Raw genomic sequence first — 27764 nt, forward strand, 5'->3', positions numbered from 1 at the left:
TTTACTACGCCGAGATGAAAATTTTTACGGTCCGACGATCGAGTGGCAGCATCGTCCTTTACGATATCCTCCTCATTATAAGTGTATTACACACAAATAAAATGATTGGAATATATCTCGTTTCCGTTCTTTTTATTTACAAAAGTCGCTTTTGTACAATGAATCCTATATACTCGTTGTCAATTTCACATACAAAATACTTTTATGTATCTGTCCTCGAATTGCATATTATTGTCTGCATATCTATAGCACATTTTTCTTCTCGTTAATACAATCATTATGATTGTCGGAATTAACAAACATGTGCATATAAAAACAGAAGAAAAAACAAATATCGCTTGATGAAACAAAGCGAAAATATAACGTCCATCTATGACGCTATGAGCGAAAAACTCGGTGAAATATTTAAAAGCGCACGATCGCACAATAAAATATATGCACGTGATTTAAAATTCCTGGCCCTTCGCCGCGGAATCCTCGCTTGATTACGGACAACAGTGAGGAAATCAATACTGAGAAAATTTATACGAATTATATCGAAAGAAAAAGATAAAATGATACAACTGATTGGATACATTTATAAAACACTCCGATAACTTTCTTTCTTTAACAATCTCTAACAATCAATAAATAACCGCCAATTAACATAATACGCAAAATCTATCTCTTTTTTTAATCTACCCTTTCTCATAATTTTCATTCATATTCATTCTTCGTTTATTTATTAATTGTTTCAACAAAAAGAGAGGTTTCTGGAACATTTTAGAAATGTGTTCAATCGATCGCAAGTGCCATTTTATGAATATATCTTTTTATTTCGACATAATTTCTGTAGGAATTTTTAGCATTTATATTTTAGATTTCTTTGTTTCTAACGTTATCATTCAAGATGGCTGCGGCGAGAAAACAGAATCCTTAAAAGAACTCATTATTTTGGCAAATAGATGCGAGTCTACATTTTCGGATTTTACGCGACGCTACTTCAATCGCGTTGATAAAAGCACCGTGAGGCAACATTACCACGTATCAGATCTTCAAGGCGAGTGAGAAATATCTGGACAGCACGAACGTCGGACGAATTCATGCATTGTTAACCGCGCTAATGTAATCGTAAATTTCATCGCGCCCCGTAATTTTCTCCTCTGACAAAATATTATGTATTATCTCGATCGGATCTTGATATTGAACGCAATTTTCGCTGTTAAAACATACGCACACACATGCACGCACACACGCACGCACGCACACACGCACGCACGCACGCACGCACGCACATACATACACACACACACACACACGTGTCGGGAAGCGCATGTTGACTGTTCTGTTCGGCGGGACCGGATATATCTGTTATTTATAATCGCACTGTGCAATTCCAATAGCAATAGTAAAGCGATAATACTGAGAGAGAATGTGCCGAAAGGCAATATCAACTCAAATGTGAAAATCCTTCTCTTTGCCGCGAAGACTAAATATTAGTCCTCGACGCGCGACGATGCCTCTGTATAATACGCTATACAATAATATGTACATGGGAATATGACGAGGCCTTTCGTCTCTCACGGAATACCCTAATTTATGTACTATACAATGTGCTACCGTAAGCCGACAGGTATATCGAGCGAAAGTAATTTCGGCCGAAGTATATCTCCGTCTTAACGTTAAATAAACCTCTCCACTCTCTCTCTCTTTCTCTCTCTCTCTCTCTCTCTCTCTCTCTCTCTCTCTCTCTCTCTCTCTCTCTCTCTCTCTCTCTCTCTCTCTCTCTTCTCCTCCCTCTTTTTCTTTGAACACAGGAACGTGTGTTTTACATACGCCACGCTCGCAATTATGTCAGGGTGAATCAAATTATTTGCATAATGTCGACTGATCGCAACGAGACACTAGTTAAATGCACGTTTCAGCTTAAATACTACCGATCGCTGCCTCCTCGAAGCGACACGAAGCGGATCGTGCACAATTTCGCCAAGGTTCATCCTTGCCCGTCCTTTATAATCGCAATTTGCTATTTGGCTAACGATATTCCTAGGTGTGATTTGAATCCAGCAAAATTTGAATTAATTACTTTTCTATAACTGCGCGCTCGTCTCTTTTAGATACTATACGCTTCGATTATCTCGCATGTGTACTTCTTTCGTCTAATTACGATACTTCCAGTAAAACATCACGATACGTCTGCAAAATACAATATCTAATCCACGCGTGACACTTTGGAAAATGTACTCGTGTAATTCTGGACTAAATTATAGTGCTAGTAAACTTAGTAGCGAAGTTATCGATCACTCTGTCACACGAAATTTTGCGTCTTGTTAGCTCTCGAATTTACTATAACTTATGACACAATCGGCTCGTTTTATCTTTTTTTTTATTTGACCGATAATATGTTTGGTGACTGATTCTTCGGACGATTGTTCCATAAAGCCGAAACACTTTCCGCGAATACCCTTCCGACAAATAATTCGGAAAATCGAAAATGAAATTTGTGACTAGTTATCTCCGTACGACAGGAAGACTAAATTCCGATTGAACATGTCGCACACGAGTTGCAGCAGAAGTTTATATCGGCGGATCTGCGTTTGAAGATTAAACGAATCCGAGAGCATCTAAAACTTCGAAAAATAGGTCGCGTGGCAGCTTCTAACATCTATCTAAATTTCGTCGTATACGAAGGCAACTATTCGAAGACACATACGCGTTGGTATTACAACTACACGTACTCTTCTTCTTCTTCTTCATCTCCCTATCATTTTCACGCGTGTTCCGTGGAAAAATTGAAAACCTTGTTGAGCCTAATGAATATATATATATATATATATATATATAGCCTAATAGTTCACGCAGTAGTATAAAAATGGCTGCATCGCTCTTCACTGACAACTCTCGAAAAATGGAGAAGAATCTCCATTTCGATTTTTATTCGCGTTGCAGCGAAAAATTTTGCGCGTTCTTTCGTGAAAATTTAGTGTGTCGGTCTTGAAAATCATTCAGCTCTATGCGAAACTAATCTTAGTTAGGCTTTGAGTTGCGCTTGGAAGATATTTCCCCAAGTATATATCGCTGAAACATTTGCAACATTGCGCTGTTATTTCAAAGTGCAAAGTAATTCGAAAAATTTAATATTGTTATCTTCATTCATCAGCCTTGAGAAAGAAATTAATTAATCTCGTACTCTCTTTAGGCTTTCGAAGTTCGATGATAAAGTGAATTTCCTGGAAAAAGAATCTCCTTATCTATCGAGACACCTGCAATCCCTAGGTAAATTTACTCGCCATGTGCTACCGAAACGCACATCGACCTCGTATTATCTTCTGATATATTAGTAGCTAATTAAAACCTGAGTACGCCCACTCGACACTGACAAGGCATTAACGATCCATCGCTTTCGTCTATCGTCGTGCTGGATCTCTGAAGGCTCCGTTTACGCTCGTCGAGGATTTCACCAATCGTCGAGTGTCGTGACACCCGCATGAATAACGGCTCTTTCGCAGGCTTCTTAGGAAAATAATACAGCCGGTTCTTGCGACAGTGAAACGGCAGTCACTTTTGCGACCAACCGTCCATTGAACTCGCCGGCGGACTGGCAGATCAAAGACTGATTCGCAGGAGTATACTTTCAGACGACCACAGCCTCGTAGGAATGCCCATTCGGTCTGACAATTTCAACTTTTGCGCGGCTCGCCCGCCCGAAAAAACGCTATAGTTTGTGACTACCTGCAAAAGATCGTAGTAAAATTATGCGAAAATCCATGGCGAAATACCACCGTTTGAATAATTGCTTCCTTCGATTTCCCACGTAATTGTATCGATGATTAGTATCATAATTATGCTTAACATTGCGAATTTTGAAAATACGGTTACAAACACAGGAAATTCCGTTTATCGCAAATGTAAGTATAAATGTGAGTAGCAGTAGTATACAAGTAGAAAAATTAGAAATGAGTATGCAAATAGCGAACGCGTACACAATTGCCATTATCGTCGGCGACTGTGCTGTCATAGTCACATAAAAATTAGTCTTACTACGGTCAGGGTGTGATAGGCGCATCGAAATCTTGATCTCCGACCAGGTACAGAAATTGGAAGGCAATCGCGAGCAAGCTGATCCCGAGTAAGTCACCCATCGCAGTCAGGTACGGGATCGCCGAGTTGTCAGGATCGATCTTCCGCTTCCACATCCAGTGGATCATTATGTAGGCGATGTAGAGGAGCGCCGCAACCTGGAGCATCGCCGCGCACAAGTAAACAAAGACGAAGAGCGGCGTCATCGACGTGTCTCCGTCCTTCATATAATTAATCAGGTAAATAAAGATGATGTGACCGGGTATCACCATCGCCATTAGGACTCTCGTGGTTCTGGCGTGCATACCTGAGGAAAAGAAGGAAACGAGAGAAAATACGAGAAGATTCAGGTCGAGAGAGAAAAAAGGAGGAGAGAAGGAGGTAGAAATAATTTCTCGATTTTCTCGAATAATTACTTGTCACTTGATGAAATACAAGGGAGGAGGTACCTTTCCCGAAGAAGTTGGCGATAGGTGTGATGAAGATGACAGGATGGGTGTGACCCGGTGGGATTAGAAGTGTGCCGAGCTCCGCTTGCTTGTGAAGCGCCGTGGATATTCTGCTAGCCTGGACAGCCACGAGATTCCCGCCAACACCATTGATGACCGGTTGGAACACTGTCAGGTTCTCGAAGCGTGACACCATGAACTCCAGTATGAGACCACCGCAGCTGTGGTGGGTGAATCCCGCATATTATATGCAACTCGAAAGCTTCGTTACAACGCGCAAGTTTAATCACAAGTCTTTCATCAGCATTATTCATACACGTTTCGAAGCTGACAAGATATTTTTGAGAAATTCCTTTTACCTGCTGATCAACATGGCGACCATGACCGGTGTCCAGCCAAAGTAGAGCACGTCGTTGGTATACTTGTTCCTCTTGGCGATCCACACCCAGAGAGGTATGACGAGAACGTAACAGGCTATGACGAGAGGTGCCACCCAGTCTTGTTTGTCTATCGACTCGTAGAGTATGGTGGAGATCCATGAGAGGAGGGCCAACGAGGTGATGTCGCCGAGACTAGCGGCTATCGGCGTAGCCACGTTGTCCGGGTTGATATGGCAATGACGGGAAAAGACGATGACGCCCGCGGTGATAAGGCCCAGGACGAAGGAGGCGAGAGACGCGGTGACCAGGCTGCTAGCGCACAGCAGATATGCGTGATCCAGGTAGACTGTGCCGTTGCGAAGGGCGCCCATCACGATCGCTACCACGGAACCCAGGAAGCCCACCACTATCGCTTGACACTTTGGCAGGGAAAATCAAAATGGTTCTCAACAGCTCGCTTTTGCCCCGCTAGAGGTGCAAGGGAGAGAATCACACCAGAGAGGAGGTGAAATTATGTCCTCTCTTACTGATCTCCTCCGTTAACCTTTCAACGAACGCTTCACTGATGAAGTACGAATGGTTGCAAGCGTCACGCGACGTTAAAACGCGAGGAGCTTTGACACGAGGGAAAGCTCTCGTCTCTGAATTAATCTTAATTGGAACGTGTCTTAAGGGGTTAAAGCTTTAATTGTCGGAATGTGTGGGAAATAAAATGTCGCGCTGATGAATTCCCGCAAGATCTACAAGGTTGAGGAAGAATCCAGACTGAATCCGCCGCGGGAGAATTTCGCCGAGGGACGGAGTAAGAATATATCCTCCTCGTCAATTTCCCTCAGACGAAGCTCCGTGGATTTTTATGAGGAAACTTCAAGCCGCGGCGGCGCCGGCTTAACCCTTCGGGAGACTCCCCGCACGGTGCACGATTCAATTTATCGCGCGATGTTTTGTGAAGTAATCAGACGTGTAGCACGCGCGCATATGCACAAAAGATCGTACGGCAAACAGTCGGCTTGCCGAAGGTTGCCGCCTACCGTCAGCGTTGAACACATAATAAAATAAAATCGTGGCGCCAATGATGATAAGACGGCCGGAACGCGTAGCTCAATCGTTGCTAAATCGAGCGGCTAGGAAAAACGTTACTTGCTTTCCCAGAATCGTCCCGCCGTTTCGCAATTAACCGCTGCTAACCACCGCCGTCAAATCGCCGCGGCGCGGCGCATCGTTGTGTTCTCTGCCAATTCGCAAATTCCAGGAAGTACCGACCGAACGATCATCGTTCCGTGATTAGCGCGAGCGGCGATAATTTGTCGAAATTTGCGGATTAAACCCGTCGCTCGTTCTCCGTTGCGGTCAAACAACGGACTCGTCACTAAACGACACTAGACTCGTGCCCGCCAGTCTACCGTACACGCGAAGTAGACATCCTCGCGATTGAATTTAAACTTAAAGGGGAAAAAAGAAATAGGTAAGGCGCGAGGAGTGCGCCGGATATATTTACGATGCGGCAGATGATAAGACGTCGCGGATGATTAACAGCGATGAGATCTTTTTACGAGTGCGCGCGCGCGCGCGCGCACGCGCGCATTGTCTAGTTGCAGTTAACTCGTTAAACAAAACGCGGCGAGCTTCTCTATGGAAGAGTCCGGGAAAAATCCGGCGAGAAAACCGCCGCGCAAGCGAAGGCGGAAGTTTGAGGAGAAAAATAAACGACGTCGGACCGAATCAAGCATCTCGCCATTGTACTCGACGGAATGAAGTTACGACTCCTTTGAATGATAAGTGGTAAATATCGGCGTGGAACAACTAGTTAGAACCAGTTTCGCGGAGGTAAAGTCTGAATATAAGAGAACTGTCAAGAGAGAGGGAGAGAGAGAGAGAGAGAGAGAGAGAGAGTGGGTCTGCATGCGGTGAAAACAATGAATTCGATGTGAAAACGAGAACGAAAGATAAAGTCTCCGCTCGTCGAAAATGAAGTGTCTACGAAGTGTGAGCGAGATCGACAGATGAGCGGGCGATAATGACCCGTGCTATTTTGCATGAAATTCGCCATCGTTTCGCGCGAGGTTTGCAATGCAATATAGTTAAGATACTCGAAATCAAGCAATCAATCTAATTCTTTCTTATCATGACAAGTAGCAACGCAATAGGCACATGTCAGCCATTACTCGATCGAAGCAACTTACTCGAGGTGCAAAAAAGAGAGAACAATTAAATCATTAAAGTTATTAATTGAGTAATTAATTCAAACACTTTTGGATCAATAAATTCGAGAAGATCAGCGCGTGAGTCCGATCGAACAACGACTCGCGCGCGTAGATTCGCTAAGGTCGGACATTGTTATCTCCTCTCGATGATAAATATTTCACGATCACCAATCAGTGCCTACGTTACCATAGTTTTTAAGTCACGCTCTCGCTTATGCGATTCGCAGTCTCAGTGCCTGCATCGTGTTATGGAAAAAGTAAAAATTGCAAACGCGTCAATCGAAGGTCAAACGTCTTGCGACTGAACTGAAGAAGATAACGATGGTTCATTCGACGCTAGCGAAGGTGTTACTCTCACCTGTATTAACACGAGATTCCCGACGATCATGTGCCATTGCTCCCTCGGCATGTCCATGTGACCGAGGTTCGCTTGAGTAGAAAGACGGGACGCGAGGGTCATTTCCAAATTGCCTTTCAGTCCTAGAAGCGCCGGCACCAGGATCATGAGCTCGTTAACTTTCTCGAAGACTACCCAGTGCTGCGAGCAAACGCCAACAGTTAGCGATAAAAGAAAAGTAGACTCTACCGAGTTAATTGAACATCTTTCATGAGGAAAAAACATGCATAATATTAAATACAGAGATATACATATACGCAATAAAGCGAAAGCGAAGTATTTACCAGCGCAAATAATTTTACACGCGAACCTTGCGTCATCGGGGAGAATTCATTTGTCCGAGACAATTAACATTGTTGACTTGAAATTCTGGCTGAGGAAAAGCCGATACGCGTCGTCCATTCTATTAATTAATTCTATTAATTGAAAAGCACGGCGGCGGCGGCGGCGGCGGCAGCTGTCGCGTGCCGCTGAATCGCCCCCGCCATGAACTGCAGCGACGTTTCCACGAAATCGATCGATCGTGTTCCTCATGAAATATTTCACTCAGGCAAGGAGGCGAGACGATCGTGTACTTGAACCAGGTCGAGGACCAATCCAGCGCCCACCATGCCCAAACCGGCGATAAGGAATGGTATGAAGACTTGGATCGTAATCGCCAAGTACGACTCGAGCGGCTCGTCCTCGGTCACGCCGTAGATCTTGCTCTCGGCGACGACGTCCGGCAGCCGGCCGCCGTCGGCGGCTTCGTCGAAGATGGTTACCTCCAGGCACTCGTCAGCGTGCCCGCTGCCGGTGGAGTTCGCTTGACCGGCTTGTCCGTTGGTGGTGGTATTCGACTCGGAGGTAGTTCGCGAACGGCTATCCGTCGGTGTCATCCTGATGGAGTTTTGCTTCTCCGGAAGCAGAGGCTCTTTACATTGCTCACTATCGACAGAAAGGAGATTTCTGCTGAATAAGACGCTGATTTCGTTGGCGACTCGCATAAGAGATGTATTAGCTGGTGTCGAGAAATAAGAGTGTGCCGTTGCTACGGGAGTTTCGTTAACCCTTGGGCCACAATCGTCGGTGTGCGATAAGCTCAAAGCATTATGGTATCTTGAAATGGGACCAGGAGAAACGTCACTCTGTGACTTTGGGAAAGTCAAGCTGACGGGACAGAAGTTCCCGCCGGTGTCAACTCGCGAAGAATGATGGAATAAGTAATCAATATAAATCTCCAAACAGTCTTCTCTCTACGGAAAAAAGAAAAGAAAAAAGGAAAGGAAAAAGAGGTTTTTTTTTCCATATTTCACACGATTCAACGATATTTTATCGATGCAATAAAAAAAGTTTTACTTTTTAAAAGAGTCCGTCCCAATTTTTATTTGCTCATAGATAATTGCCTTGGATTGTTGCTCGGGTGAAAAGTTAAAATTACTCGATTGTCATGATTAGCGCATGTTTTCAGCGATAAGGAAAAAGGAAAGAAGCGAAAGATAAAGACAAAAGCTGCGTGCTGAGCGACAGCGACAGGGATCGCGATCGGCACTGAGTGAATGAGAAGCGTGCGGCGGCTTCGATCGCGATGTGCGCGATGATGATCAATTGTCGCGGGTGTCGTGTGTGCGTGTGTGCGTGCTGATTCCACAATTAAATAAATCTGCCGCGCGATTTCGCGATCACGATTCCATGCCATGGACACTGTTCATCCCGCGACATTCAAAAACGTCGGCGCACCGACGAGAAATAACGACGCGCTCGCGAGAGCGCTGTTACGTTTTTCAGCGATTCGCTCGCGTGTTTGGTCACTCCATCAATTTTCCGGACGGATTTCCGCACCGTTCCTCGCACGTTCTCGTCGGCTAACGGACAACGATACCGATATCAGACATACTTTTCGAACTTGACGCACCCGGCACTCGTCTGGTCATGCTGTGGCTTGTCGGGCGGCACTCGTACCGGATGTTGATGCACCTGGCCCTCTATCATCTTCCTACTGAGGGCTGCGTGATACTCGCTGCCGCGAATATATAGCCATTCTCCTTTGAGAATGATAAGGCTCGCGTAAGCGCGCTAGCGTTCGCACTCTCGCCGACGAGACGGTTATATTTCAGGACACAAACAATGCAAATTACGTAATCTCGCCACGAGGGGAGCTGTGCTATCTCTCCCTCCCTCTCTCTCTCTCTCTCTCTCTCTCTCTCTCTCTCTCGTTCCCTTCCTCTTTCTTTCTTCTAGATCGTCGATTAGATTCACTTCAGGAATCACTGTTAATCATGTGTCGAAAATCGAAATATGGGCCATCCAACGGTGCCGATATCAATCCAAGAAAGTAGGAAAGCCTCTTACTGCGGTGGACCACTGTCAAACAATCGTCATTTTAATGTAATCGCGAGCTTAGCCGAGCACGCAGTGTGTATAATAAAATCGTGTAGACTCGCCTACGTAAACTCTTCTTCGGAAACTCGAGGAGACTCGAGATCTGTTTGAGAACGTACCACCGTGTGTAGGATGCCATAATTGACGATCCATAATTTGGAATTTTCCAATCGTCGAGGACAACTTCGATTTTTAAGATGCAATAATCAATCCCAACGTGCGAGAGTAAGTGCGTTCACGAAATGATGTTCCGCGTGCAAACGACAGTTTGCCTTCGACTACGGCTGTAAGATACTCTGATTGCGTGTCGTGTAATTATGAATAATTATTACCCTACATGTAGATCAGATAAATGATATTGCAAACATGTTTTCGCTTCTTAATTAATATGTAACACGCTCGGCCTTCCCACCCACAGTCAAGTTCCGTCACGATACACTTCGTTTTGTATCGCCGCGATACATTCATGTGTGACGAGCGTATCATTACGTGATTATAGAAATCAGCGGCCGCTCGCCGCATCGCGACTCTTTAATTTGTTCGTCGATACGAACCGACTTTTGCGCGAATGGCAAATTTCCGATTTCGTCTGTGTCCACATCTGAAATCTATAAACGCGACTCGATATCGTCGCGCTGAACACGTCACGACGACCGCGATAACGATGCTCAATCGTCGGTCGGTGTGTTACGCGCGGAAATTGAAACTGCAAACTGCTCGATTAAGGTCATTTGATTAAGCAATCTTGCTTTGTGTTCCACGTCTTTCGTAATTCTGCCTGCAATATTGGTGCACTGTGTGCGTGTGTGAGACCGGAACAATCTGCACCACTGCATATGTTATAAAGCAGAAAGCAAAAAAGGACGTGTGTTGCGCGCAAAATCATCATAATCTTCGTCAATGTTGGACGAATGAAAATTCAGTGTTAAAGAAATTCGTTCTGAAATTAGACGAGACTCAACAACCTGAGTTAAAAAACCGAGTATCGGAAAGTGACTTTTCAAAATTGTCGAATTCTTCTCCGTGTTTTCTTCAGTTTCTTCAGTCATCGCCACTCATCGCATTCGCGACTCGAGAAGATTAAAGATCTCTACCTCTTGAAGACCAATTTCTACCAAGTAGAACACTATTAAAATGAATGAATCTTTATTATGTTCGACGAGAGACGGTTAATGTATTTATCAGCGAAGATAAAGATAAAAAGGAGAGCTTAATCACAAGTGATCGGTGAAGATGCAAATTTCGTAGATAAAGATCAATGCGCAACGCGGCGAGGTCGTTTGACGTGATCGATCACGTGATTATTTGATATTCATTGTCTGGTTAGCTGCACCTTGCGTCATGCATCGACCGGCTAGTGGAAGAGCGTGGACAGCTCTGAAAAGCACGTTACGTCGCGCACGGATTGCACGAGTTCTCGTAACCTTAACCTACGCGCAATCAAGCAGCCGGAGAACCTCGACTCGGAGCGCATACGACTATCACCGCACTATCTGCATCTCGCGTCCTTCGCGTCCGTCTTCTGAATCATCGGCGAACAGGTAGCGTCGATAACGCGAAAGCAGTCGATTCTCGTACGCGCTTAAAAATCCTCGGCTCGGAATGCCGCTCCCACCGCGTTTCTTCCGCTGTGAACCTGGCCTTAAAAGAACCCTCGGGAATACGGTTAATAACGCGTTATCGACGACTATCTGCGCGTACTACCCGAGATAGCCAGCTATCTTCCTCGTACTCTATGTACTTTGCCTCGTGCAATCGAGTTCAACATCATGCGCGCACTAGGTAACGCCCTGAAGGGACGAAAGTCGTCACCGATCGTCACGGCTGCGGGAAGTTGAAGGGATCGGCTCGATATAGCCACCTCGTCTACTTGCAAACAAAACCTCCGAGAAAAACGTCCCCAATCCTGTACTCGATTTTGCACTTGGCAAAATCATATATTTATAACATTTTGTTTTCAATCTTGAAAATCAGTCACCGCTGTCCCAGCTGTCTCAATGATCCTTCCAGTCACTGTTCTGTTCGTTATTACTATACACACACATTAATGTCCTCCTAAATTACAGCTATATAGCTAAATTATAGCTCAGCCGACGAAAGGTTTCGTCGAAAATCCATTTCAGCTGCTACTTTCTACTTATGACATAAAACTATTTCAACTGTGCTGCAAACTCGACTCAAGCCGACCAACTATGAATATCCCGCGATTTTTTCGCTGAACAAAATGTAATTTGCAAACATCGACTCTACAAACGACACCGTATCTCTCTCTCTCTCTCTCTCTCTCTCTCTCTCTCTCTCTCTCTCTCTCTCTCTCTCTCTCTCTCTCTCTCTCTCTCTCTCTCTCTCTCTCTCTCTCTCTCTTCACTAAAAGATGTCCCAACAGACGCTAACACGTTGCGGCTGTCTTCGCGTACCTGGATTCTCAGACGTGATTTCGACGGACGCCCGTTCCCAAGGACGAGAATCCTTCGTCGAGCCCTAACTAGATCGTTGATCGCCGGCTTCGTGAGCCCGGTGAGCTCGGTTCTTCGGCACGAATTCAGCCCACGTCGAGCATCTGATGGTGGTCACCCGGTGGCCTGGTGCGAGGCCGTTTCACGCTGCGGTTACATCGCGACTGATCGCGATCGTGCATCACGCTCGCCTTCTTAAAACTAGTTTGGGGACACATACGGGGTATCCGTGTGTGTCGGCAGTGCCGGACGGGGCAGGCGCGAGTTTATCGATCCACTTTCCAGTTAGACCGTCCGCAAACTCCTCGGCTGCACCACTACTTGGCCGTCGTCATTCACCAATGGCGAGTCGGCTCTTCGTCTTCGCTCGCGTCCCTCGCGTCGCGTTGCTACAACTCTCCCTAGAACAGAAGTTTGGAGGTCCTGCTGACGTCACTGCCGGAATGTCCTGCCGAGCAACGATGCTTGCGTCATGGTTTATGTGTATTAATATTGTGTTATCAGTGATCTTATTGCACCTCTCATGCGGTACACTTGACTTTAGTTAACCCCCCTCGCCGCGCCGTTTCCCCGGCGAGTCCGGAAGGGCTGTCTTCACATTTGAAATTCCAGTGACGCTCGTTCGGCATGTTCTGTCGCACACGTTGTTGCGTCTTGCGTCCTCGTTTCCTCGCATTCTGCGATCGCATTGTGTGATTCACATGTGATTCCATTGTACTTTCCGCGCCGGTTTATTCACTCCTCGTTGCCCTTTGCACAATCTGGACGAATCGCCTCGCACTTGGAATTTCAGCGATCTCGCGTCAGCTGGTTCTCGCGATATACTAACTTATTTTATGATGTTATCGAATCGTCGATCGGCATATTCTATCCTTGACCGTCGCTTTTAAGGTGCGAGCGTTTATCTCATTTGGTTTCTTAGTTACTCGCCGAGGCTCCTAATTGAGAAAACACGATACGGAGCAATCCATCCGTCCGCAAGTGACGTCACATGTGACGGTTATATAGCCATCAGTTACGTCATCGATCAACAGCTGACGCCGCATTCGCAAAAGCTTCTGATTCATTCATGGATTTGCGATGCGCCTGCAGGAATCATTGCGTAATCGTCGGTGTTACGCGCGATTTTCGATGACTTGCGATCGATTCGCTGTTGCGCGCTGTAATTCAACGATAACAACAATTTGCGTGATCTTAGCAACGATTTGCCGCAAATTTTCATTTTGCCCTGCCGAGTCCATTAGAGCGTTACGTCAGATTACATGACTACATTAACTCGCGCGGACCACGTGATACACTTTTGTCCACGCAACTTATTACAGAATTTCTTAATTACACACAATTTCCGATTAAAGCTATTGTGTGACTTCCGGTAGTCGCTTAAAGTGCCAAACAAAACAATTATGTTGTTTCAACGTTCCGTTCTGTTGCGGAGAATCATTGTTACGATTGACACGTGTGCGAGTCGGTGTGTATCATTTTCCCATTATCTTTTACGGTTTTACGGTATCGCAAGGCCATTGCTTCCTCGTGTTCCTTTTTCCTCGTAATTTCGATTTTACCTGCGCAATATCGCGTTAGATAATTGCGTCAATGCGGCAAGCGTCGGCCATGAATATGATACGATGGGAAAAAGCACGCTTGCATCGCTCGACTGCTTGATGATCGGTGTACAAACAGGTATGAATACATTGAAATAATTTACCGATTAAATTGGCTGGCGAAGTAACAGAAAAGATTGCCATATATCTGTCGTTTGTCTATTTTTTTTTTTCCAGCTAATCGATTTCATCCGATCTTGTCTCAGAAGAGAGACTGATTTCTTTCTTCCAAATCAGAGAAGCCGCACTGAGACTGGCGCCTGATCATCCTCTTCCGTTTTGTCGTCAATCTCTGTGTCGATTTTCAATATATATGTACGTTTGTAATTTCTATTGTATTCCCATCCCCCCAGAGTAAATAAGCGCCGAGATTACTACCTATCGATCCAAGGGGTGCATCTCATCAATTCAACGTAATCCTTGCTTAAACTGGAGCGGAAAAATTCGCTCATAACAGTCAGTCGGTCAATGACGCACGAGTAGGATTCACTGGCCCGTCTATGATCGTATCCTGTGTAGGAGCGCGATGGTAACACTCTGACCGTTCGTGACACGGCAATTTGTATTCTGGTAACTTGAGGATTAGGTCACGCTAGAATGTATAGTCCCGCTTTCCTAATTATTATTACCGCTGAAGCGCACGTACTCTCCTCTCGCACGACAGCTTGACGTAAAAAGACGCGTGCTAGAGTCGACAACATGGCCGAGAGCAACGGTGAGCGGGCCGAAAAGCGGATCGATCGGCATTTAATCATCGGACTGCGTCGTAGAATTGCATTCTATCCTAAAATCAACAGAGTTCTTTGCGGAATCTCTCCAAGAACAAGTCGAAACATCACGCGATAACTTGAAAGAAGAATAAAAAGTCGAGTGAGTTATTACTAGTCATCTATCTGATTCGATCTACAATCGTAAGTCAGAATTGAAACATCGCACGAGACTCGCCTGAGACTCGCTAACCCCTGGTCTACGTTCAGTGATTTAAGCCTTAAGCCCTATGCTTTAAGCTCTAAACCGTACAACGTAGTCTCCGTTTTAAAGCGTTTCTCGCGCTGCTCTAAGCCTCAGTCCCTGAGCTTTAAGCGAGTTGGCCAACTCCTATCTTTTAAGACGTAGGGCTTGAGGCTAAGAGCAATATAATTTCTGTCAGCCAATGAAAGAAGTAAGTGGACATTTTAAGATTACTTCGTAACACAGGTAACTTATAGTTTATTATATATATGTTTATAAACGTATACAATAAATTTTCAGTTTATTATTGATTTATTATTAATTTATTAGTTTAATATTAATAGTAAATATCTGAACGCGTGGCCACAATGTCACGACATTGACGAAGAACAAAATATTGAAATTAACGATGAACTTTTAATTTCTATTGTGCAAGCAAATCCGTGTTTATATGCAAAGAATAACAAAAATTTTAAGGACAGTAAATTAAAAGAAATGAAATGGGGGACAAAAAAAAAGATGATCAAATTGTCTTGGACTCATCCTTGTATATTCAAAAAACTGTTCTTCATCTGTTGTATATAATTCTCTGAATAGCATATTATATATTCCTTTCTGTGACTTTTGTTGATTTATATTTCTTATCCACCATCTTCTTCTATTTTTTGTTTGTAAATATAAATACAACAGAACATTGTTTAATTGATTTAAAGCAGTAATAGGTAATATTACTTGATCCATATTTTTTTATCTTCTGTAGCACCGACACCAACAATTGTCACTACGAAATATAACCCTTATTTGTTACGGCTTAAAACACATTGTAGACGGGCTTGTCTTAAAAGTATTTATTAAGACTTAAAACTTGAAGCAACGTTAAAGCTTAAAACAAAGACTAACACTTAAATCACCGAATGTAGACCAGAGATAAAACGCTAATCGCATCGTTTAGGACGCGACAGCGTAGAAATAATGACGAGATCGGGAGATCGCTGTTAAATACATCCTAATCAACTCTCTGACGATAGTTTTAACGACTAACGGCTGTTTGTAATTTACGCATTGATGAGTAACACCTTGGTGGTGTGTAGAGCGAGTGAGCGAGAGAGAGAGAGCGAGAGAGAGAGAGAGAGAGAGAGAGAGAGAGAGAGAGAGAGAGAGAGAGAGAGAGAGAGAGAGAGAGAGAGAGAGAAAGAAAACGCGACACGACACGTTTTTTCATACGTTTAACAGCGTCAAAACCTATCTGATACACGGGTGTCGGTAATGAAGAGTTTGCAGAATACAATACTCACTCGAGTTGTCGATCCGTGGTCGCTTTGGTCAACAAGCCGAGATTACACATCGTTCCGATTTGACGATTGTCACGATCGACACTGTATCGCTAACGATTTCTGATTATCCTTTGAGATCGTCTTACGAGCTCGATCGGATTTCACCGGAGTATACTTTAATTCTATATATCTCACCAGTTACGTTACGGACGGTAAACTCGTCGGGAGGATTTTGCGTTCATCTTATGAAGATGAAGAAATCCATCCACTCGCTGGGGCCACGCAAATTCTCGCAAATTCTCGCAAATTTGCGCGCTCGTCGGCCGGAGAATTCGCGATCGAGTTGATAGTGCATGCCGATGTCTTATCGAGCGACGTACTGAGCGACCGCTCTTCCGCACATTTCGTTATAGTCACTTTGGGTCCGATATCGCACGTTCAGGAGTAAAAGAATAAGAGAGTGCGACAACAAGAGCCGATAATGCGTTGCGACGTCGACGAGAACATCGCGGGCTCTTTTTTCTTTTTCCTGTTAACCGAGGTCGATCGTTCACACGTTATCGGCTACTTTACTGCTCGTTCGCGTCGTGCAACTTTGAACGACGATAATGTGCTGTCATTGGAATTGTTTAAACAATTTTTGTTGTCAACCTCGTGGCAGCGCGAGAAGTGTGCTAACTATAAAAGTGCACACGTATCTAATTTAAGAACGTATAATTGGAAAATGGTTGAATTAAGATCTCGCTTCTCTTTCGGAGCTGCCTAAAACGTTGAAACACAAAACTTCAATTTCGATTCGTTCATTTTTTGTTTTGCGCTCCGATAATAACAATGCAATAATCGAATCGAATTGGTTTCTGTCGCAAACGAGTTGGAATTGAGCTTGGGAATCGCGTAGCTTGGGTCGTTCATTTTCGCTTCAGCTTGCCAAGGCTTCCTCATACTTAATTGCGAATAATTCAGAGACATTTGAAAGAAATATTTCGCAATACGAATAAACATTTTTCATCTTTCAGCAATCGTTTATTCTTTAAGACCCACTGAATCCGTATTAATTATAGGAGTTAAGGAGAACAAATAACGCGGCGTTCCTGAAGAATTATTTGAAGTATATTTCGCGGTTAGCGTAAACCTTAAGCGTAGCGTTAGCGTAAACTAAGTCTCGTCGATTCGGTTTGGGAAGCACCGTTTATTAAGGCAAGTTTGACTCAAAGGGAAGCTCTTGCCGAGCGTAGGTTTGGCATATGTTCAGCTTAACGCGATATAATCCATCCGCGCACACACATACACACACCTTTCGTGGTTCCTTTTGAAGCGGCGATTACGTAAGGTCCGCTCTTGACTCGGCAAAGGTCGACATTGAAACCAGACCTGAATGAACTGTGCAGACGGAACACATTCTTGGTATTCAAATACGCGACGATTTTCCTGGTGATTTTAATAAAAGAGCGCGTATTCACACACGTATGCATAATTTAGCCGCGCTTTGGAGATTTTCCGTTATGTGTAAATAGTCCAACAGACCTAAGATTTTGCTAATACGTGTGACCTTGTTACACCAATATATCATTTGCTTCTTACTTGCATCTCAGATATGCAGGAAGAACACAAGAAGGACAAAAACAGATGGGAGGGAACAGATACGCGCGGAAGATATTACGAATAAAGTAAGATTATCGTTTCGTTATCGGGCGGATGCAGATTTACCCAGATTACACCCGATAAAACTTCTACGTCGAAGTGTTTGTTTTTCGACAACTGATAATCCCAACTTGTGGACTAACCGAGTATTTTCCTGCAGGTTTTATACGTTATACGAGGGTAGTCCCAGAAGTACCTGACCTAACAAAGAAAACACAAAAAATTTGGGAAAAAATATCTTTATTTCTCTACATAGTCTCCTTTTAGCTCAATACACTTTCCCCAGCGATTCAATAGCTTCGATACCCTGTTTATAGTGGGAATCGTCGAGCTCGTCAAAATAGCCATCAACCGCAGACTCCACCTCTTCATTGTTGTAAAATCTTTTACCACCGAGCCATTTATTCAAGTTTGAAAACAGAAAATAATCCGAGGGAGCTAAACCTGGCGAATAGGGTGCGTGAGGAAGCAATTCGAACTTTAACTCATTGATTTTCGCCATCGCGATAACGGATGTGTGAACTGGTGCATTGTCTTGACTTTCCTTTTCGCCAAATGCGGCCGTTTTTTCTTGATTTCATCACTCAAACGCTGCAATAAGTTCGCATAATACTCGCCGTTGATTGTTTTTCCTTTCTGATGATAATCAATGAAAATTATCCCACGTGCATCCCAAAAAACTGACGCCATGACCTTGCCTGCAGATGGAACTGTCTTCGCCTTCTTTGGAGATGCCGATTCTCCCCTTTCAGGGAGATTGTTTTGACTGTTACTTCGTCTCAGGTGTGAAGTGATGGACCCATGTTTCATCCATGCTTATGAATCGACGCAAAAACTCGGCTTTATTGCTGCGAAACTTCGCCAAATACTCGATTGAAATATCCTCACGACGCTGTTCCAATCGCGGCACCCATCTCGCGCACCCAGCTTTCTCATGTCCAAATTTTCAGTCAATATGCAATGTACAGCACTTTTTGAAATGTCTACCATGTCTGCTAACTCGCGCATTTTCAATCGCGACGGTCATCCAATACCATTTTGTGGATTTTCTTCACCATTTCTGGCGTGGTCACCTCATTTGGTCGACCACTGCTGCGTCGTTTAAACCTCTGTCACTCAATATTTTACTGTTTTACTGTAAACGAAGGAGCAGACTCCCCCAGAGTAGAATCTATCTCCGCTTTCATATTGGTTGGACTGAGGCCTTTCAAATGAAAGTACGTATTGTATCACATAACGATGACCAATTTTTTCCATGTTTACAAATTCACTGAGAGCGTTCGCTATTGATGGCTGCCAAACAAATACTAAACAACGTAGCGTCGTCAAACTTCAAACTTAAGCTTTATAAGGTTGGTACTTTCTACCATAGTCATTCTTTTCAAGCAACAACCACCATCTATACGTCAGAGGTCAGGTACTTCCAGGACTACCCTCGTACGTGTGTGAAGAATTATTAGCCGTTTTGTAATTTTTCCCAATTAATGCATTAGCGGCGCATCGTCTTCCGGATGTTGTTGATTCGATTTTGCAATTATTCGACCGATTATGTTGCCCTTCAAGAATTCGTCCCTTTATGCAATACGCCAATTGTTACATAGCTGCGGTTTAATGACTGTGCATGTCGATGAAATTGTGAGTAAAAATATATAAAAAAAATGTAGGGAAAATATAAAATGAGATAATAATTAATAGTGTCGACAAAAAAGTATCACTCATCGAAAAGTCTGCCGCGCGCGACGTGCGTCGCGAGTGCGGTTTGAATAAACGAGAGAGGTAAATTAAATATATATCGATACCAGCATGCTCTTCCTGTAACAGACTCATGATATAATCAACATTCTAATTTTAAGCTCATCGCCGTTGCCAAGTGCCGATAGATCGATCGCATACGGTTTTCAATTAAGACCCGTCATGAAATAAAAACAATTGCTCTCTAAACGAGCTATCGTCCTGATTAATTCGCTCGTGCGCTTGAAGCTCGTGAGCTTCGAGCCACTCATCACTTTGTATTTTACTCCACTCACAGTGACGTTTGCTTCACCTGAAATGCCTCTCATAGCACAATGAAATATCGAAACGATGATTTAATGTGTTATACTTCGCTAGAAATAACTTCATCGTCGCAGCGATCGACACAGTTCTCACGTTCGAGCATGTGTATCGAAAGTTACGTTCAAGGATCCAATTGGAATTAAGTCGCGACCATCACGACGCGATTTCAGTTCAGTCATGTTCCGTAATTCACGATGATACGTGCGATTAACTGAGAAAAGTGTCATTAATGCGACGATGGATCGTTGTAACTCACTAACGAATGGATTCATTTGAAGTCGCGTGTGGGTAGACGTTTTCGTGGAACTTGCTAAATTTTACGGCGAAACTTCCAGCTGTTAATTAATGATAATTCGGCAAATTATATCGACGCTATCGCTCTCTGTTTCTCTCTTCGTTCAGGCGGTATGCGTATTCCTTTATACTCTTCCGTGCACCACCCACGTATCGTAAACACGTTGGCGGGCAACAATAAGAGCATCGTCGAGAAGGCATTACGCAAGCGCTACCTTACACTTGCTTCTTCAATTACGAGCGAACCCTTATATACAGTTAGCTGCTCGCACTACAGTCAGTTACAAAAATAGCAAGATCGAGGAGGGACGAAACAGATATTCGTCGCGTGACTGTTTCAACGAGCGGTCATAAAGTAAAAATAATGACTTTATCAATGAGAAGACTCGCAGTGGACTGAAGAAAAGTGCACCTCATCTTCTTTAAAAATCGATCAAAACTTACTTATGGAGAAGCAGAAATATTGCTTTACAAAAATAGTCAGTTCCCTTTTTTATTAATATATCAAGCAAAAGCACGTCGTTCTTCCTCGCACGGACAATGAAAGATTGAAAGAAGTTGCGCAGATAATTTTCTCACTCACTCGGATATGCAACAAATACAATTTCTGTCGGTCTCGGCGGCGAGACAAGTTCGCGAGAAAAACAAAGAAGCGAAGTAAAATAGCGCTGACATATCTCTAACTGCGTAAACGATATGGAAGGTATGAATCGTTGCGGTCCGCTCAAAAGTTTATACATTGTTGTCTCTTAATTAAACGCGACACTTGAGATCGGGTCTATCTCTTACATTCGGTTCTCCAGTTGCGCGAACTCTCGGTGTGCTGCCGTCGAGAGCAATGTCATGATACGATAGGTGGCGACTGGACCGATAAGCTGACACATGTCCATCAGCATCGATTTACATGGAAGCCGCGACCGGTTTGCGCAAAGTGTTATAGCGTGCAACTCGAGAAGACGTCTCTCGACGCGGTGGATCCGCATCATCCACACGCGCGCGTGCACACGCTCGCTCGGCGAAAACACGAGCGACTCGGCGCCGCCGGGGATCCGAGACGTCTCTCCGTCGCGATATTTTTACTACACGCGCCCGAGACGGCCTGCTCGTCACTTTGCACTACAGACGTGACGGACAAGTTACTGAAATTCCCTCACTTTTTCGCAATTCTGCATTCGCGGCGCGGCCTCTCCGCATCGCGCGTATCAGAAAACACGGAACTCGCCTGTGCGAATGTCTAGTCTTATTCGCAATTACCTCGTGGTGATAAGGACAAGGCCTCTTCGCGAGCACGCTCATTTTACGTCGCTTATACCGGACCGGGTATAATGGGCCGGGGAAAATCTATCGATCGCTTAAGCTGAGACTTCAGCGTTCAGTCTGTCACGATGGCGAGGTGTCGTCGGTAATCCTCACCACCGAGTGTTTTACCTTTTAATTTCTTAGCTACGCTGTGTGACAAATTTCTTCACGACTAAGATTGAGGACATTCTCCAGTACTCCTCAAATCGATCGCTCCGACGACGCTCCTCTACAGATGCGGATGTTGCACGTTGTGCATGTAAGGATATTTGAGAATTTACAAGTTCAATTTTGAAATTTTTTCCTTCTCTACTAGAAGACTGCAAACATTCAACGGGCCATCGATATGACGTCATTATCTTCAACGACATGAATTACTTTTTAGACGTGGAGTTGGTCTGAAATTATCTGAAAGGTGGCAGGAAGTGATGAACAACGATGGCCGATTATTTCACCGAACATGGCGTTTCATGTTTCATGTTTCGTTGTAATTAATAAAAGAAACACGGTTGAAAATCCAAGAAACTCTTGCAAAAGTTGCTCCCGATATCACTCTTCTGCTCAATTTATTCAGTAGAGAGTCACTCTTCTATTCAATTTATTCATTACTAAAGCAGATCGAGAAACGTGCTTCAGGACATCCGGAAGTCGTCTTCGCGCCTTCAACATCGCTTTCCAACGCTTTTCCGTAAGCTCGTCGGCGCGATGAAGTCGCGGACTGTTCTCCGGGCGACGCGAGCGCCTAAGCGCTTCCGTAACATATTCGCAGATTGATAAATTACTCCACGTGTTTAAGTTCGACCATGACGGGCAATAACTTAACGTACGCTCTGATACCTCTCGTCTCTCCCGTATCTTATCCACCGGCTCGTCCGTCCGTCCGCTCGCACTCTCGCTCTTGCACGCTGCGCTATTATTTTATTTTCGTTGCCGAGCCAAAGACGCATAAAGATCGCACGCGAGGTGCGACATGGAGGTGCTCTCATTAATACTCACACGATGGTCAGCTGCACCGAAGGGTGATGATGCTCTTTCTTGTCGGCACAGTCCAGACGATCGTGATGTCGTACCGCATTTTGACGAACGCGCATGCGAGAGCACTCGCATTCGATTTTCACCCGATCGTCCACGTGAAAATGTTACGAGGAGGCTGCACTTTGCCCGGAAGAGCTGCACATCATACGTATCTTCGTTTTTCTTCGCCGCGACGAGATCAAACGAGCATCTCGCTTGGATCAGCGTGATCAGCGAGAAAGAAAAGAAGCGATCAAATGATTGAAGCAAAAATTGTGAATTGTATCGTTCGCGTTCACGTGAGGTAGCATCGTTTGGAATGAGTCACATAAATCACCGATAAACAGCTGCAAACGAAAAAGCAGCTTCGCGACGCTAAATTTTATAACTGGAGTCATTCTTTGATGCGGCATTAAGCCCGCGATTATTTTTAGTACCAAAGATCAACGTCTCACGTCTGGAACCGTCATCGCGCGGTCGATTACTTCATTCGTTATCGGTCGTCTCCCGATGTTATCACTTAGCGGGAATTTTTCCAGAATATCGATGATCTGTGAGATGCCAGACAAATAAAACAAGGAAGGTCCTCGTTGAAGCTATCGCCCAGGGATCGAAACTGATATAATTTCAGTGAGTTCAGGAATCAGAAAATCTCATCGGCTATAACCCGTAAATTAAAAGAATAGCTCAGGGTCAGATTCAAAAGTACGGTCTAGCCGAGTCTTTCGCATTTTTCTATCCGAGTGCTTTGTGTTTTACATTTCTGACGCTTGAGAGAAAAGAAGCCCGTGTTCTTAGGCTTTGCGCGAAGAGACGGGGGCGGGGGGGAGAGAGAAAGAGTTATCAAAAATCCAAGATACTTCTTACTCCTCGACAAAGCAGACGCACTCGCGACTGTCTCGCGACTTTAATTGTCAATCGGATTCTTTTGCGCGGGTCGTCATGTAGCAGAGCGAGCACTATTGTCACGGTTGATCAATTTGTTTGATGTCGACAGCGACGAGAGTTGAATTCACCGAGATCAGAGCGGCTTCGATCCCTGCGAACGAAGCGCGCGACCTTAAGCCGAATTAATCGCGCTCTTTTCGCGGCCACTCTACCCTTTTACGCGCGCTGTGCATAACGTGCGGCGATAGATAAGATCTAAGAGAGGCACACTGTGTATGCCGGGAACGACGCGATAGTTGGCACTGACAGATCCAACTATTTCATTCACAATCGTCGTCGTCGTTGTCGGGCTTGACCGCGTCGTCGTCGTCGTCGCGCCGTGTGCGTGTAAGTTACATGCACGTCCACGTGCACGCGTCGACACGGTGATACGGATGAATGAACGGACGCACACGAGAGACGACGCGCGGCGCGATTACGGTATAGGTGGTTATACGAGCGAGAACAAGCGGGAGAATGTGACGGGGCTCTAAACTGGAGCCGAGAAGATACAGATCCTGAACACGGGTGGTATACGCGTGTTATCGCTTTGTATTCGTGCCTGCCTGCCTGCCTGCCTGCCTGCCTGCCTGCCTGCCTGCCTGCCTGCCTGCTTGCCTGCCTGCCTGCCTGCCTGCCTGCCTGCCTGCCTGCCTGCCTGCCTGCCTGCCTGCCTGCCTGCCTGCCTGCCTGCCTGCTTGCCTGCCTGCCTGCCTGCCTGCGTGCGGTCGTGCGTGCGGCGCGTAAACGCTTCTCGCTCTTCGATGAGCTTTCGAAAAATTTTCTATCGGCCTTTAAATTTTCGACTGGCGCAACGGTACGATTAACATACAACGATTACACACGAATAGCGTAAATCAAAAATATACACAAATATGCGCAATTCAATTTAAACATTTAATTAAATAACAACAAGAAATAGTTTCAATTAGTCTAAATGCAAGCACAACTTAAGAATAACAAGCAATTACGAAAGAACGTCGAATACATCACTTCATTTCGGGTTTTCTGTTCGTCAACAAATCAACAGATCAAAGCGTAGAGCAACATTTTGGTCATAAAATCTATCATGAGCATCACATCGTTATAACTCCCATGTAAGTTCCCAAAAGTCGAGAAAGATACTTGGAGTATTTATGCAACGTAATTCCTAATTTCTAAATCTTCACGCGTGTCTTGTTTCAAATCGTTTCATTTATTACACGCAATACCATGCAAAATTTGCTTATGCGCGTGAGATAAGTAGCGATACAATCTGCTAGCTATTCATTAAGAGGAAATTTTATTTCGTAAAAACGTAACAAATCGTTGCGCTAGAATTTATCTTTAGTACATTGCATATCGTGATGTAATGTCTGTGTATGTTTATGTATAATTGGTAAATGTTTTCCGTCAGACGACGCCATTATTTCAGTCTGTCACTCATCATATTTAGGCACTATAGAAAATGTTAACAAAGAATCTCAATATTTTATCTTCCTTACAGTAAGGATGCGCAGCTTCTGTTTCTGAAGGGAACTTATTTCAAGAATATATATATGGACACCAAAAAGTTGTTTATAATTAATTATTGAATATCCTGTATATATCACATTCTTAATTCCATCGCATCACCAAGTGAATGCATCAGATATGAAAATTTATGTACTTATATTATTCAATGTGCATGTATAATTTAACAGTAAGAATATTTTATAATACTGTAACGAAAGAATTGAATGGTGTTTTATCTCTTTTTTTTCAGTGATATCAAACAAAGTCATATATATTATTTTGATGTGTGATTCTTTGGATTATTATTGAATATGTTCCCCTAAAATAGTGTGAGTGTATATGTGTGTATATATATATATACACACAGGGGGTCTTAAAAATACCAAAAAAATACCCGGATAACTTTGCAGAATCAAGTTTTCATGAAAAACTTTAAATACAAAAGTTGTAGAAAATCGAGTAACAGATTTTATGGTGACTTTGAATTTGACCTTGGCCATGACCTTCAAGGTCATTTGAAGGTCAACTTCCGTTTTTTAAATAGGAATCCTTATTTTTTATTACACTGTTTTTTTCTACCAATTAAATTGAACAACTTTTGTCTAAAACATTTTTTTATTTGCCTAATATTTTTCGAGATATCTGAGGAAAACTTAATAACTTTTTTAATATTTAACTTACAATATCTCACTAACTATTTGTCGGAAGAAAATGTAATACTAGACTTTCTTATTTTATTTAGTCTCAAGAATATATTGTTACAATAGCGCCCTGACTTTTGTTAACTTACTGACTTTTGGAAATTTCAAAATCATCAAATTAAGAAAAGTCAGCAAAATAAAGCAAGAAAGTCTAGTACCACTTTTTCTTCTGACAAATAGTTAGCGAGATATCGTAAATATTGAAAAAGTTATCAAATTTTCCTCAAATATCTCAAAAAATATTAAATAAATAAAAAAATGTTTTAGACAAAAATTGTTCAAATTAATTGGTAGAAAAAAACAATGTAATAAAAAATAAGGGTTCCCATTTAAAAAACGCAAGTTGACCTCCAAATGACCTTGAAGGTCATGGCCAAGGTCAAATTCAAGATCACCATTAAGTCCGTTACTCGATTTTCTACAACTTTTGTATTTAAGGTTTTTCATGAAAACTTGATCCTGGAAAGTTATCCGGGGGTTCTGGTATTTTTAAGGCACCCTGTATATATACACATAACTCTAATATAAAATACCGCGATGTTTATATATTTATTCTTTGTATATTTTTTCTACTAAAAAATATGGAACTTAAGTTATTACACATATGTTACTCATAACAAAGAGAATGCGTGAGATTTCCTTTTTGTAATATAATATAAAATATATTCATTTCTTGTTTAGATATAGTATATTGCTCAAAAAGTTTATTTTGCTTTATAGTAAAAGAGCCTCAAAATGTGTATCATGAAAAAATTTATCAAAATTTAGATGCAATATGTTATAACTCATTTAACTATTTTGTCAGATATGACGTGACATAAGACGTACAAAGTTGACAACATATATATATATATATATATATGTGTGTGTATATGTATATATATATATATATATATATTATATATATATATATAAGTACTTATATAAAAAAACAGTGTACAAAATTCTCATTTATTATTTGGTTAGTGTGATATATATACACACATAGATTAACAGTTATGTGCATCTGCATATTTGGTACAAGCGAACCAAATTATCAGTTCAGTTTATATATGCATTTTACGACTAAAGTGATACCATACAAACCATTATAATTCAAAATGTTGTTTACAATACGGTTGTCAATGTGTTGAAATTATTATTGACACGTGTATTATAATAGACAGATGTCAATAAAATCTATTAGTATATCTGTCTGAATATTAAAAAAATACTTTATTATGGCAATGTGTTTGGTCAATGCAGTAGCAAGATACGTGCACTTATTTACAATTGGCTATATATTTACTGGCATATACAGTGTTTTCAAAAAGGTAGGCACACATGTTATGTATAATTATATTCTTTTCATCAAGACAAACATATAAAATCATATAAATGTAATATCTAAAACGTTTAATCGGGAAATTAATGTCGAGTCAAGATTAAGAGAAATAATTTCGATGCTAACATAATACTTACAATAACATTGACAACAAATAACAACTTTACAAAGAATAGAAGATGAATGTCAAACGAAACGCAATACTTTAGTAGTGTTTAAATGCACAAGACGATCTACAATGCAAAGAATCCGGAATTATATTCATTAATTATGTTTCATTCGGTGAACATTTTGAGTATTTCCTTTAATTTGTCTTTTAGCTTTCAAAATTCATTTTCTTTGTTAAAATATTATTTTAATATATATAAATATTATATTATAATTTCATTCATTTAAGTAAATATTATTGTATATATCACATTATCACATCGAAAATAATTTTTTTAATTTTAACTCAACATCAAGTTTCTAATTAAGCATTTTAAACATTGTTTATTGAAACTTTTTTGTTTGTCTTGATAAAAAGAATATAATTATTGGAATGCAAAAGTTCATGCCCATATTTCAATAAGTCGTTTGATTTGACATAAATACAAAATTTTATTCTGTTTATCTAATTGACCAAATGTTTTCCATCATTCTTTATAATCTTTTTCCGTTCTGGCAACATATGGATCGGCCACAACAATATGACCACTATACAACAATGTGTAATATAATATCTATTGAAATCGAGTACGAATTTTTGCATTCACCCGATACATATAGCCAATCTTTCCTTTTCGAAACTGTATATTAACTTCTAGATTTATCGCAGCTTTTATTATTGTAATTAAAAAACTATCGCTAAAGCAAAAAACTATAATTGATGAATACTGCAATT

The 27764-nt window shown here is 42.5% G+C and overlaps 1 protein-coding gene across 7 annotated transcripts; it reads right to left on the reverse strand.

The window, feature by feature from the left end:
- Positions 1 to 1723: 1723 nt before the first annotated feature.
- On the reverse strand, positions 1724 to 23635 carry LOC105185172 (solute carrier family 41 member 1). Of its 7 annotated transcripts, none has more exons than XM_025304919.1 (8): positions 23303 to 23635; positions 22418 to 22618; positions 8065 to 8416; positions 7451 to 7630; positions 4868 to 5307; positions 4509 to 4729; positions 4021 to 4366; positions 1724 to 3711 (listed from the first exon to the last, which is right to left on the reverse strand). In XM_025304919.1, exons 2-7 carry the CDS (start codon positions 22510 to 22512, stop codon positions 4026 to 4028), a joined length of 1629 nt encoding a protein of 542 aa, XP_025160704.1. In that variant the 5' UTR covers positions 22513 to 22618; positions 23303 to 23635; the 3' UTR covers positions 1724 to 3711; positions 4021 to 4025. The 7 variants fall into 7 exon arrangements, with proteins under 7 accessions (XP_025160704.1, XP_019697848.1, XP_025160703.1 ...); XM_019842289.2 differs by having other exon boundaries at positions 22418 to 22986; XM_025304918.1 differs by having other exon boundaries at positions 22418 to 22986; positions 23296 to 23635.
- Between the last annotated feature and the right edge of the window lie 4129 nt (positions 23636 to 27764).

The sequence above is a fragment of the Harpegnathos saltator genome, unplaced genomic scaffold, assembly GCF_003227715.2.
Source record: "Harpegnathos saltator strain DR-91 unplaced genomic scaffold, Hsal_v8.6 scaffold659, whole genome shotgun sequence".
NCBI classification, from domain to species: Eukaryota; Metazoa; Arthropoda; class Insecta; order Hymenoptera; family Formicidae; genus Harpegnathos; species Harpegnathos saltator.

Coding starts and splice junctions, on each gene's coding strand:
- LOC105185172 (XM_025304919.1), bottom strand. CDS start 22,512: ATGCGCGTTCGTCAAAATGCGGTACGACATCACGATCGTCTGGACTGT. Junction 7,631..8,064: donor TGGTCCTCGACCTGGTTCAA/GTACACGATCGT, acceptor GTTTGCTCGCAG/CACTGGGTAGTCTTCGAGAA. Junction 4,367..4,508: donor CGCCAACTTCTTCGGGAAAG/GTACCTCCTCCC, acceptor TCTTTTCCTCAG/GTATGCACGCCAGAACCACG.